This window comes from Numenius arquata, chromosome 4, assembly GCF_964106895.1.
Source record: "Numenius arquata chromosome 4, bNumArq3.hap1.1, whole genome shotgun sequence".
Taxonomy (NCBI): Eukaryota; Metazoa; Chordata; class Aves; order Charadriiformes; family Scolopacidae; genus Numenius; species Numenius arquata.
The window spans coordinates 60,520,136-60,534,915 of NC_133579.1; the positions used below are offsets into that span (position 1 = coordinate 60,520,136).

Genomic DNA, 14,780 nt, shown 5'->3' on the forward strand with positions numbered 1-14,780 from the left:
TGGTTAATTACTGGCATCAAAGGGTGCAACCTTAGCAGGTGGGCAAGACAGATTTTAGATGTTAAAAAGGAGAATTAACAAGAAGTACACAACCTATGTAAAATACATCACATATAGCAAATTTGGATCTACTGTGGAGTTATGAACCAGTGAAGAAAGAGCAGTATGTGGAGTGTATTAGTAAGCACGTAAAAATGACCTCTGGTAAATCATATGGTAAGAAGGAAGAAATTTTCAGTTGTGCTTATCACAGCAATGAGGAAGAGAAACTCTCCCCACTAATGTCATTCTGCTTGCTGGAGGACACTGGTGACTTGCTGTTACACATGCCCTCATCCCAGACTGAAGACATAATAGGGGCAGTGCAGTGGTGCATATAAGAGCAGAGAAAGGAGAATATGCTAGAAAGTTTATGTGTATCAGTTTTCCCTGATATAATTTGGAGTGTGTCAGTATCATTGTAAGAAAAATACACCTAATTATCTCAGCTAATAATAATAATTTGATTAGACTATTTTTAATAAGATTAAAAATAGATAGATCTTATACCCTATTCCTAGGTTTGCGTGTAAGGTGTGTTTCCTTTTGCCCATAACAAGATTTTGAACCTGAAAAATTGATGGGAATTGAAGCAACCTGCTCCGTAGCTTGGATGTAATACGTTGGTAACAAATGAGGTGTGCTGTTAGGAGTACACAGATTTTTGTTTGTACTTGTCTTCTCTGATCTGCTGGAGTGTGGGATCTGTAGAGGCAGGGTTTTGGTTTTGGACTTTTTTCTCCCCGGTCCATATCTGAGATGTGATGGCTGGGTTGAGGACACAAGTTCACCCCACTCAAAAGAGACCTCCGCTGAAGAGTTTGACTGCCAACTTTTTTCAGGTCCAAAGATCCTCCAGATCTGGGGTTGCCAATCTGACTTTATTATTGATTGATTATTTCCTACGCATACATATAGTGCTATCACAGCACCCACTGCTTCTTAGATGGGATTTTACCCATGATTCATGCAACAGCCTATCCACAGGGTGATGAGTGGCTGAAATCCTAGAGGCCATCCTCGTTTTGTCCTTAGGTTTTTTGTGAGCAACTCTGTACAGAGTGAATGGGCTGGTGATGCCAAGAGCTGTTGACATCCCTGGCCTCTATTCCCAGTCATCACTTCCCTTATACATGTAAGGAGTATATAAGGAGTAAATATACTCCTTTATAAACTATCAATAAAAATACTTCCTGTCTCCTAGTGAACATCATTCAGCTTAACGACTGTTAGTTAAATACCTTGAAATATTTATCTGAGAGAAACACACTTTAGAAGTGGGTTTCATTAGGAACATACCAGCCACTTAATGGGCTCTGACATGTTAAAACAATTTCCAGGGGGTCTGGGGATTCTCTTTGCTGGCACTGTGATCTGCTCTGGAAATTGTCACCTTCTCCAATGCATTAGGTAGTTAGTTGTTAGAAAGAAAACAAAGGCAAGTAGTTAAACTCAACCTGTAAATGTTTGTTTGTGTTTTTTAAAAATAAAGATAAGGTTTTCTCCTTAGCACCAAAAAAGGCACCTTTATTAGCATGGCTCAGAAGCAAATTTTTTTAACTTTTACAATTAAGGTGCAGCAAGTGGTCATAATCACAGAACCACAGAATCACAGAATCTTCTAGGTTGGAAGGGACCTTCAAGATCATCTTGTCCAACCATCAACCTAACTGACAAAAATAAACACCCAGAAAACAACAAAATGCAACACCATCACTAAACCATGTCTCCCAGCACCACGTCAACCTGTCTTTTGAACACTTCCAGGGATGGTGCCTCAACCACCTCCCTGGGCAGCCCATTCCAATGTCTGATAACCCTTTCAGTGAAAAAATTTTTCCTAATATGCAGCCTGAACCTCCCCTGGCGCAACTTGAGGCCATTTCCTCTAGTCCTGTCGCCTGTGACCTGGGAGAAGAGACCGACCCCTGCCTCTCTACACCCTCCTTTCAGGTAGTTGTAGAGAGCAATAAGGTCTCCCCTCAGCCTCCTATGCCACTACACAGAAGTGATTGGTCAAAATACAGAACACAAGACACAAGTGCAATCACATGTGCTTTATTTCAAATTCTTATTAAACTGTGGTTATAAAAACGGAAAGCAGGTTTATATGCAAGAGCAAAAAATGGATAATTTAATTAGATGATGTATGCTCTGGTAGGACTGCTTAATTACTTAACAGAGATTGTCACCTTGCATTTACAACACGCCATTCAGTCCCTTGTACCCCAGAAGACATTGCAGAATTTCTAATGTGGTCACATAAGCTGTACAAAACGAGTGTGTGCCCACGCCTGAAGTGAAAGCCCCCAAAAGTCTGGAGTTCCCGGAGCATTTAGGTGGTGTGAATCTTTGAGTTGTTCTACATACTTCAGCAAAAGAGCAGCCTGCGTTTCTCCCCTCCCCTCCCTGGACTTGCTTGTTTTTAACTGCTGGTTACAAGTTTTGCAGGAGGCAATGTGTGGCAAGAAGAGGATCAGAAGGTAAGCAATTTCTGTTGCTTTCTCACTAATGAGACTACAAAATGACCCAGCCATACACAGCACAATAAAGCCTATGTGTCTAATGAGCATGATGCTTCTTTTAACTTCTTTGGAAGCTCAGGTAGCTCACCTGTGCTGTTAGTACGGGACATGCTCTTACACACAGTGGCCAGTGGAGAGGAGTTGCCACAGACTGTGGCATATGCGTCTTTGCCTCATGAAAAAGATCCCAAGAATGATTTCAGGGGAGACGAGAAATGAACACACACACCCCTGCCCCCTTCCTGCTGCCCTAGCGCGATGAGGTACATGGCTTAGGATGGAGTGGTACCCTGCATGGAAGACTAATGCAAACCACAGATTCAGAGCAGCTTCTGAGCCAGAAGGTCCTCAGGGGAAGAGCGATGCTTTGGGAAGCCCCACTGCACCTCGCAGAGGAATATGCTGCAAGAAAGGCAGGAACCAGATCTAGCCTGGGGAGTTTCTGACTCTCAGGATACATCTTTATTCCTTTTGCAGCTGAGTTTCTGTCCCTGTATCTTCCTGGGGTCACTCATGTAACAGGACACACACACAGAGGAAACAGGGCCACAGGGTGGGTTTAGGATAGAAGAAAAGGCAGAAAAGGACAAAGAGAGACCACACCGTACAAGAGAGTTGTGACCAGGAAATGCAAGTTTGGAATGATGAACTCTGAGCAAGGGCATGAAAAAATCTGAATTTTCATCAAGCAGAGGAGAGAAACTGGGTATCAATAGTATATGGAGTGGGATAAGGGCAAGAAATAAAGGAGTGAGTACGTGTGGGTGCCTGCACACATGGAAGAATATATGAAAAAACACAGGGAAGCAGGAAGAGGAAACAAGGAGCTGGGAATATTCTGAAGATAATACAACCTGAGAGATACTTCCAGGAAAGCCAGTTCTCCATGAACTGGAAAATTCTAATATCATAAGATAATGCAGTCCTTTTAGCTAGAAATACCTGTTTTTATTGCAGCCTGAATGATCTACCATAAGATTGTGTAATTCAGTCTAAGAATTTATAACAGTGGGTTCTTTTTTTCTCATTTTCAGTGAAATATCAGGCCTTAATTAAAAATAAAGTTCAGGCTACTTTGGTGAACAGAGCTTTCTGGATTCCCTTGCAGCACTAATGCAAAAGACCATAAATACAAGTGAACTGTAGGAATAATATGGCCTAGAATTGCCTTGGATTACGTGTATCTAATTTTAAATCATTCACTATCCAGGTACTTTTTCAAGTTCTCCCCAGTGCTATCAATTACTTTTTCATATCAAATTTTGTTCAGGACAAGGATGACCAAATTAACAATAAATAGATTTCTACCTCTATTCCCCCCCCCCTAATGTAGTATTTTTAAGTAGAGCTAAATGAGAGATGAAGACAGCACCTTTGTTCATGGTTTCTGAATTTGGACGTTCAGCTCACCATACACGTGCCTCAAAGCATCACAATTCAGGCTTGCAATCAGCTTTCGTAACCCTGGTCGTTTTGGGATGCATTTTACTTCCCAGATCAAGGTAGAGTTCGTTGGGATTTGTCTGTAGGGAAAAGGAAAGTAACAATGTTGTGATTAGTCAGCCCATGCTCTCAACCTGACCCACACCTGGAAAAACTGAAAGAGGACAATATAACAGGTGTCAATTTTTTTGTTTCACTCATTCTCATAGATGTCCTATAAATTATTCCCTCCATCTTCTATTCCTTGCAGAACTGACTCTGTCAAAGCCTTTTCTCCGGGTTCTCAGGCTAATTTTAAATTTCAAAAACAAATCGATTTTTCTCTGCCTCCTGTCACTTCCTGTCACAATCACTTTCAGAATGATCTTCTTTATAACTAAGATTTTTTTCTACTTTGTAATTCCATTTTATCTGTTTATTATACCCTATAACCCATTGGTGATTCCCTAAATGGTTAAATAAGTCCTTGTTATGAAGTGCCCAGGGCATTCTTACACAAACCCAATGCTGTACTGTTGAGATGCTGAGCCCATTGCCAGCTCCTACTCTGTACCACCTGCCATGGTGGTAACATCAGCAGATCTCCTCACTGAGCACTTCAGATGTCTTTTTCATATCCATATAAATAAGTCAAAGTGTTCTTAGGAGTGCTGTGGTTAGCAGTTACTCTTTTATGTTATGTATGACTCTTGATAACTCATACTATAAAGAAACTATATTCTGTGCTGCTCTTGATTTTCAATTTTTGCCACAATTAAGATGCATAGAGAGCCTTGAGTATTGGGTTTTTCTGTTTTCTCAGTGCTTTCGCTGTGTTCTGCTTGCAGATTTTGACAGCTAGTATTGACTGACTGATTGATTGATTGATTAATTGGGGGGTGTCAGATTACAGCTGCTCCAAAGGAATTGGTGGAGAAGGTGGTGTGGTGGGTAGCTATTTACAAAAATGAATGTTCTTTTCTTCAGCATTAAGTGAGAGGACTATGAGTTTAGCCAGTGTTCTTATCTCACATGGCTATTCTGCAAACAACTGAATAAAGTGAGAGTAAAGCAAGGCTAAACTTTACTGTTTCAAATTCTTGTCTGGTAGGATTTGGTTCTCAGATACCATGTCCTGCACCAGGGTCAGGTCAGAAATGACTGCCTAGGCTTAGCACAAGTTGCCAGAAGACAAGAAACCTTAATTAGCTCTAAATGAACTAGCCTGGGATCCTCCCACCTGAATCTTTTTTACAGAGCAAGTCTGTCCCTGCTAAAATGAGAGGTCTTCCAGCTCCTTAGAGGTTAGCCTTAGGTATCTTCACATGGCATTGCATTGCATTGCATTGCATTGCATTGCATTGCATTGCATTGCATTGCATTGCATTTTGCATATGCAGTCATAGGTACCCTGGGGCACGTACCTAGTTTTAGAAAAGAAAAAACAGAGGAAGACCATATTTTTGGTCTGAGCATGTGCAGACCGCTTCCAGCAAATGTTTTCCCACCTTTTATCTTTCTTCTTAATGAGAGATATTCTGTTCCCCTCAGCCAGCCTGCCTGCTCCACTAAATGCCCACTAAAATGGTAGCATGATAAAGCAATGACTTCAATTGCTGCACAAGGTTAAATATCCTTTTAAATTTAGAGTTTACAGGAATGATCTGCAAGGGATTATCTGTATGGAAGTTGAAGAACACATTATACAAGTCTGCTGTGCAGCAAAATTCTGTTTACTTTCTTGAAAACTTGGGGGCCAGATTGTCTGAGGATGAAGGTTTCCAGACCACATCTTCACAATGCCTCAGTGAGAGAGGGTAGCGCTACCGTCTCTGATTTATAGTGCTATTATCTCTGCATATATATATATGTGTGTGTGTGTGTGTGTGTGCAGGAAGACAACAGCTATACTAAGAAACCAAACCCACCTTTTCTTGTTTCTCTACTGTCCTACTTCTAAAACAGCTTGCTTCTCTCTACAAATGCTAATGCTAGCTGAACTTTGACATGTAGAAACACCCAAAGTGACATATCTGCTAGTGTGAATGCATGCTTGGCTAAAATCCTTTTAACACTATCCATCACTGCCTGGTTAATTCTCATTTGTCATGCAAAGACTATGCCCTGTGTAGGAACTGCTGCTGCCAAAGGCTTTTCCATAAGTCATGATCCTCATCTGTCTGAGGCTAATAGCTACATATCATTATATATATATATGATATATATATAGTTTCCATGAATGGTCAAGACTGAAGCCCTCAAGCCACTTCATTCCCAGAATAATGTTGAATCAGCTGGATCACACATACCTGTTTTGTGGAATCACCCAAGTGACACAGAAAAGCTACTTTAAAAATATAGGGAGGTCAAAAGTCTCATCCCCACAAAGAATTGCAAAAGTCACACCCCATAGGTGACAGTCCTTGATGGACAGGGAAGCAATGGAGATATGGGGAAAGCCTAGAATGGGTTCAATTCTCTTTGCAAATGCAGTAAAGCCATCCTAATCTGATTTTCTTGGGAGAGAATTCAGTGATGAATGGTTCTGTGTAATATGCTGAGCCATCACCACACTGGAGCCATTTATCACTCTGAATGAATGGAGGCAAACATGATTATTATTTAAATAAACTACAACTGCCCCCTGTTCTGTCCTCTGTGTGTACAACCTGCAGCCTTCATTCATGTCAGAGAAGTTAAATCTTAAAATGACTAAGTTGATCCATTTCCATTTTAAATGATGCCAAGGGCACTACTGAAAAGGGAAAAACATGGTGACTTGAAGGAAAATTACATCTGTTCCATGAGTCATTTGTCTCCCTAACTTCTGTGCCTTTGATGCACCTGACAACTTCTGCATCCTTGAAGGCGAGAGCAGCCCACAGCAGCTTTTGGATGGAGAAGGATGCAGAACAACAGGGGAGGCTGGCATGGCTAGGCAGCAGTGAGGGCTACTGCCGCAACTTGTGTAACTCGTGTGGACCACGCTGAATCATGTTCAGCAGTGTCTGTGACATACCATGTGCACAAAGCAAGCACAGTATGATGCCCTTTTGCAGTCATTTTTCTATCCAGTTCCACTCTGGAGACTGGTTTTGATCTTTTTATCCCTGGCCCAGGCATAATCAGGCTCAGACCTCCCCTACTGGCTTCAGGTAATGCTGACAATTTATGCAGCTGCTGAAGCACAGGCAATTTTTCAAACTCCTTTTGCACACACCTGGGGACTATCAGCTCAGGTAATGATAGATAACACTGCTTTGTCTGCCCAAGACTAAGCCATGGCTGCAAAATTTTCCAAGGATCCCAGTTATAGATCCTGGAACTGGCTAATGCTGAGCTTATAACACTGTACCGCAATGGAAGGAGGGTTTAGGAAACAACTTGCTTAGCGTACAGGTACCACCACGTCAGCATGAGGTGCAAATGTGAGCATAATGAAAGTGGCTGAAGTACTTTCCTTATCCTCAGGCTTGAGAGCACCCTGCTCCCCACACACCTCCGTGCCATGGCAGCCCTGTGCAGTGGGGCTACCAGGGGAGCTGTGTGCTCGCACACCCAGCAGGCTCTGCTGAATCTGACATGTTTCAGGTCTTGACATAAGCTTGCAAAGATCACCTGAGGTACCCGAATGTCTTGTATAATCATGATTAACATGGGTGGAGAAAAGCCCCTTTTGAAAAACAGCACAGGACTTGATTTGCACCTACTGAGCGGGTGGCAGTAAACACTTCATGTGTAGGATAAATCTGTCTTTCTTTCTGTGATAGTGGCTCATAGGTGCTATTGTCAAGCGCTAAAAATAATGTATTACAGTGAAAAAGTAAACCTAGGCTGCATTAGCAACCACCCACAACCACTACTTCTGCCTACATTGATAGTGAACAGATGAAATGTTCTCACAGTCTCTCTGGACAGCCTGACTTCTGACTATTGAGACCTATAGCTCCCCTGTGTATTGAATTTTAAAGTAAGGAGAGAATCGTCTGAATTGAATTACTCAGAGCTGCATTAGATAAGTGTCTCTTGTGAGCTTCCTCCTGTGAGACAGCAGGGGACGAACTCCCAGCTAGTTGTGCTTTCTTCCCTACCTGAACTCCTTTTTCATCGTTGTCAGCACGCCGGGTCCCTCGAGGCGGAGCGTGACGTTTTCCAGGGTTTGTTTCAGAGGATTGGTGAATTCCACAGTCACAGACATTTCTTTACCAGCTACCATCGCACCTTGAGTCTGCAAGACAAGGAAAGGGCAACACTCCACAAGCTGATAATAATAAAATGCCCCCCGGTGAAATCTCTAGGGTTAAATACACATTACTTGCAAAGAAGGAGAGGAGGGGGAATGGAGCACACTGCAAAACACCATAAGGCAGAATAAGCCTAGTCAGAAGAAAATCAGAAGAAAAGCCTCCTCAGGACGTGAGCTCCAGAAGAGAAGGGCAGATCTTACTACACTAAAGTAGAAATACTGAGTCATGTTGCTTGCACTCCCCAAAAGTGTTGTGCCTGCCTTCTCCCTGCCTTGCAACTGTCTCCCGTGCTCTGAAGGTTTTCTAGCCCTGATCTCTATGTAGACCTGAGAGCCAGTTGTTTTCCAAAACACGTACATAGCAAAAACCCAATACATTTTGCACTGGCAAATATTAAACTACGAGACTCATGACCAGTGATCGCATTGACTTCCACATGTATTACAGTGCACAGCCGAAGGGATCCGTCTGTCCCTTCAGATCAGTGCTGGTAGTACACCTGCCTGGAAAACACCTCCAAATGAATGTGTTCTTAAGCAAAGACTATGTGCATGGGGGTTTTGTTTGTTCCCGCCCCCCGAAATACAATATTTCTCATAGAATATAAAAAGCTCAGGCAAGGGGTTTCACCTTATGGCTGGCAGATCCCAGCTGGTCCATGGACTATTTTAAAGGGCCTTGAGAAAGGTAATTAAGAAAAACAAGTATCTTGTCAGTAAATTTAAAGTGCTATACTGGGGTCTGCAGCCCTACTGCAAATTTTTAAGAAGTATGACACTTGCAAAAAGCTGGAAGGACTCTGGTCTAAGGGATCACTCCGCACCAAATGCTGAAATTTTGGCTGGAGTAAAGAATGAGATATTCACAGCTAAGGTCTCAACAACATTTGGCCACCTGAATTTGCAAAAAGACATCGGTGACATTTTCAGAAGTCCTAGCTCAATTAGAGGTCTTATGTCCTCCTTATTTCAGTTGCCCACTTAAGATCACTGTTACATGGCGGGAATTCAAAATAATCCTGAACTCCCACACATGCAACTGAGATCACGATCTGTATTTGCTGAGCCTTATTTTTGTAACCTGGTCTCAAGCTAAATTAGAATATGGCGTAATTTCCCACGCTGTTAACTCCGACAATCTCCTTAGACCAACAGAGGAAGATCAAAGATGTATCTGAAGACATGAGGGGAAATACGGCTTTTCATTTTTCTCCCTTACTCTCACATTAAGAACTCCAGTCTGCCAGTCAAATTCAATGAAGAAATCTGACAAGAAATCTGTGGAGATTAGCTTCTTCCGTAAAAAAAACCAGTAAAGTTTCCTCTGTAAATACATAGGTATATACACGTGTGCACATACACACACATACTCTTAAAAAACCCCGGCTACTAAAATTTCACCTTATTTTTACACATCACAAAGAAGCAGAGAAGAGACAAACTCAGTTCTCAGTTTTACTAGAAGACATGGTTATTGGAAAACAATCTATCTCATATATTAAATATCCTTTCTTCATAACAGCAGGAAGGATAAACTATTTTGAAGCTTATATTTGGGATCCTGTGTAAGATGTTCTGTTTAAGTATTGAATTGAAAGGACTCTCTCCTTTCAAAATTTGGTTATTGAAGACAGGTATTTGAAGTAGATTTTATGTGTCTTGTTTGCCTCCTCTCTAGAATGCTCAGAAAACTAAAAAACTTTTATTTGAAAATACAATAGTCTGATCAGATCATAGTGACATTTCTGCAGATCATGAAATATTTTGCAAACTTCACTGTAGTTTTGACCAACAATTTTAAAAAAAGCTTTTTCTACAGAAGGCTGCTGTTTAAGATTACTACAGATATTATTAAATGGAAACACGAACATTTGCTAAATAAATATACAGGGAGGAAAAGGTCTATAAACTTAGATTCCTTTCAAGGTCCAGAATTCTAGGGAACTGCATTCATGTTGATGTAAAGCTTCCTGACGGGTGTTATGAAGTTTTTTTAGTATTAGGAAAAAAATGTAGATCCAAATTACATCATTCAAAGCAGATGAAGGCTCAGCACTTTTTAAAATGAGGCAATTTATTTGGATGCCCAGTTATGAATTGAGATCTCTAAATCTCAGCCCTGCCTTTGCCAGACATAGGGCATAAGGCCCTTGTCCTATCACAAACATAACACTTCTACATTTTCATAGGTACCATGCCACTATCTGCAGAAATGCTTGAACTTTCAGGAAACTCCACAGACAGTACATTCAGAGCAGTAGAAAAGCCCTGAAATCCTGAAAGCTTGATGCTGCCCATCCAAGTTAGGAGGAACTTTCCACAACACCTGCAGGAACTTTCCAAGAAAATTCACCTCAACAGCAGTGTCCTTCATTCTTCAGCAAGAGGCCTCTGTGCTGTGTTGCTTTAAATATAACAGACTTCTGAAGTAGCTAAAGACTTGAGTGACTAATCTCTCTTACCCTTTGAGTTTCTCCAGCTTTCTCAGATCTTTTCCCCTCCTTCCTCCACTGAGATCACTTCAGCTCTCTACTACCAGTGATGCTGTCAGCATCAGACTTCAGTGTAGGGATACTCAGTAGAGTGTATAACATACCTATACACCCTTGTACACTCTAGCCAGCTGCTGCTTTATAAGGTCCATGTTAGACTAAAAGTCCAACGTGCACACACACATATACACACACACACATACAACCCCCCCGCCATCCCAGAAGTCAATGTGACAGCCTTGTAAAGAACAGCCCATGTGCAGCATTGTGGTTGCTCCCCTCCACCCCAGCCCTGAGCTACCTTGATCCTTAGGGCAGGAATTTCCAGGACTGTTGCCTTCTGTATGGCCAGAATCTTCCCTGTTTCATTGATTCGCGCCGTCACAAAGAAATGAAAGGAGGCTTGGTCCAGCAGGTCACTCAGGTACTCACTCGATTTGATCACAACATCAAAAGTGCCAGCTGAAGAGAAACCACAGAAACAAAGGCATCTGAAGCAATCCAATGGCTAACTGCTCCCCCCATCATGCCCAGCGCCACTTACACAAGTGCCTTGGAAAAAAGTTGGCCTACCACCAAAGAATGACTTTGATTTTTTTGCCCAGATTATCTTGACTTCTTTACCTCACCTTTCCCCCTCTGATCTTACCCTATTTCCTTTTAGGACTTTGTCCTACACTGGACTTGCCTGCAAAATTACCAATAAGGTTCTCCTGTCACCAGCATGCCCTCCAGAGAACTTTCATGCGCTCCCTGATGATAATTATTGGAAGGAACAAGTCCCCCTAAGCTAGATGGTTGAGATGCAGGGAATCATTAATTTTAACCATATAGAACTGCAATTCCCAGGCCAACAATGATGTGAGAATGTGGTGCAGAGAAGCAGACCTGCTAACTAAGTGACTGGGCAGAATATATAGTTCTGGAGCTCTTGCCTCTATAAACATTCATTATAACCCTAGTAAACATATCAAGACCTCCCATCTGTTAACTAAGATTATTACTGTTATCCATTATTTGTATTGTATTTGTGACATACACTGTACACACTGAGATAACTGAACTCAGTTGGGTAAATGACATTCACTCCTTTTCACTCTTTTGATCCGCTCACATCAAAACCAGTTCCTTGATTTGGTTTCAAAGCTATTCCCTTGGTGACCACCTGACCTGGATTTACCAGGCCAGCCTTAAATTCACTTGATGTGCTCCCCCTCCATCCCTCCCTCTCTCCCTCCCTCTCACTCTCTATCTCTTGTAAAAGAATTTCCCATAATGCCCCAAACTGTAATTTATAAATCAGGCAAGGTATTTCTCATCTGTGTAAAGTAAGTAAGTAAATAAATAAATTAGTTAAAATCAAAGAGAAATTTACTGTACAGTGGAAGGAAAGATGAACTCTTCTGTTTAAATTTTATCACCACAGAAAAAAAAAAAAAGAATAGACTTCCATTTTCTTAGTACTGGCTGTGCTGGTAAGTTGCCAGTACCACTTACTGCACCTGGGAAAGCCAAGGGAGACACAACACCAAGCTGCCTTACAGCCTTTCAAAAAAGAAAAGAAAAAAAAAAGAAAAAAAAGAAAAAAAAAGAAAACTAAATATAACTCAGTAGATGCAAGAGCACCTTTGAAGGCACTGGGAGGTTTAAGCTATTCAAATCCTCAAAGATGTTTTCAACCCACACAATTCCTTTAATCATTATTCTGAAAATCATGCATTTGCTTCCTGTTTGAAAACTTAGTTTGCTTCATTCTTTCAGTAGCATGAGCTGGAAGAATGCCTCTAACACATATTTATTATATTATAATTTTTTGTTACCTCCACATATATATATACTTCTTGCCATCAACGAAGCCTACAAATTCTGCCTGAGTGCCTTGAAAGGTATCCTACCATCACCTCGGAAGGTATCACCATCACCATCCTACCCGACAGAGTATTCTCACAGTTGCAAATGATCACGCTGCCTCCCTTCACACTGCCCATCTGCTCAGACACTGTTCCTGATCACATGTGCACTCCTTTCCAAGGCACAGGTGAAAGAATTCATGCTCAAGTTTTATGTATCACCTTCAGAGATGTAATAACTTGTGAGAGTTTTTTTTGTCCTGTAGCAGGAAAAAGTGGTCCACAAGTCGATGACTGTAGCTCAGACATAAGCTAATTTCCACCTTGAAAGGTGGTAATACTTTAATACCTGTCTCCTTGGCCAGAAGCAGGGATGAGAACCTAATTTTGGTACACATGCAAAAATATCCATGTTCTGTTTTCTCAGGTGCTTCTCTCTAGTCTGTGTTCACTCACTGTCAGTCAATTCCAGCATGGTTTCAAGAAGCTTTTTTACAAACCGTTTACTTAACTTAGAAAAAATGAATTATGAGGCTCAGTGATGCTTAAACATCTATTCATTTCATTTCTTGCACAGAGGAGCTAGGTAAGCATCAAAGCACTGCAGAAACTGTGTTTTGGGTAATAATACCTTACACAGACCTTTGATGCAAGAGCAGACGTAAGTCCTGGAACCAAACACAAATTACAACCAGAAAGCGTAGCAGGTATTTGCACATCTCCTACAAGATGATTGAATTTTCCCCCATCAAAGAAGTGGCACAGAATTTAGACTGAGCAATTGAAATTAATTTTTTTACTGTACCTAGCCAAGTCTCAAAAAGTTTTGCAGTAATTCAGATTGAGTATTTAGTAACTGATGCAAGGCACTGTAAATCCCCACGCTGTGTTTTGATAGGCTGTGTTGGAACAACTCAATGCCTATTTCTAGACCCCCCGCAAATGAGTTGTGGAGTTAGAAAGAACCAGCAAGTAGCTGTCAGGGTTTTGTTATAGACCAGAGGTAGAATTTTTATTAGCCTCCACCTGTAGGTTCCTGTAACTGGACTCCTACTTTATGGAGATTAATCAGCTCCAAATAAAAATGTGCAGTTTTAGATGATGCTCAAAGTGAGGAAGAAACCAGAAGATTTTTTTTCATGGCACAGCAGGAACTGTGGTACCATGGAGGCTTCTCACTGAGACAAAACCCATCCTCTTTGAGATGAGAGGGCTCATAGTGTCTCTTGAGCTGGGATAAGAAAGACAAGACAGATGAGAAAGCTCAGAGGTCAGCCAGGGTTGCCGTGATCGAGCACCAGACCCAGATCTAGAGGCCCATCCTTTGGCCTCCCAAAGTCTTTCCACTCCCACTGCACTCAGCAGATATTGCTTTTGCCCAGTAGCAGTGTCAAGAAGGCAAATCATTGCTCCTGACTCTCTCAGTAGGGAACTCAAGTGGAAGATCCCCTGACTTAGCCTCCATAAGAGCATGTTCTCATCACTTTTGGTAAGCTGGAGGCACTGACCCAAGAGCACACAGGCCTGTCAGGAGAACAAGTGATTGGCAGTCACTTGTCACTGGAGAAGCCAGGGATCTACAAACAGCCTGCTCCCTAGCACTTAGGAGTACAGCAAGTCCTCAACACTTGCTGACTGATTTCTGAATGGGGCTGATACGGCTGCCATGAAGTAGATTGGTTATGTCCAAAATAAAAATGGAGAACATCCCTCTTCCCTACGTTGAGCAGTGCAAAATCCTGCCCTCAGCCGTGTGAGCTAGGCTGCCAGAACTGCTTTTCTCATAACAAGAGGGAGGCAGGATCTCCCCACCGCAGTCCAGAGGACACTAGGAAAAGCAAATGCTGCGTCTGTAAAGATAACTCACCTTTGGGGCGTCTGCCCAGCTGACAAATGCCCCTGCTCTATAGTGACACATTCTAGTTAACACACAAACTTTTTAGACCTCTGTAAATACAAAATCCTGAACGACCCAGTCCTCCAAAGCCGGATTTGCACCTGAACCCAGTCAGAGCTTGTCAGCTTCTACCAGGTAAGGCAAGATATTCACTTTTTGTCCCTGTAGATGGCACCCTGGGGAACCAGAACTTTTCCTTCATTTTCTGTTATACTGCTAGGAGACTTAAGGTATGAAAAACAACACCTTGCAGCTTAATATCTGCACTCCTTTGCTTTCTTTTGTGCTAAGTAAGAAAAATTAACAGTT

General features: G+C 41.8%; 1 protein-coding gene across 2 annotated transcripts in view; it reads right to left on the minus strand.

Annotated features, from left to right (window-relative positions):
• Window positions 1–2,082: 2,082 nt before the first annotated feature.
• Window positions 2,083–14,780, minus strand: part of F13A1 (coagulation factor XIII A chain) — a 60,164-nt gene continuing 47,466 nt past the window's right edge. For both annotated transcript variants that reach the window (XM_074146613.1, XM_074146612.1), the window contains exons 13-15: window positions 11,026–11,186; window positions 8,078–8,214; window positions 2,083–4,087 (exon numbers count right to left, since the gene is read on the minus strand). In XM_074146613.1, the coding sequence (XP_074002714.1) occupies window positions 3,943–4,087; window positions 8,078–8,214; window positions 11,026–11,186 (443 nt within the window). In that variant the 3' untranslated portion in view covers window positions 2,083–3,942. The remainder of the gene's footprint in view (window positions 4,088–8,077; window positions 8,215–11,025; window positions 11,187–14,780) is intronic.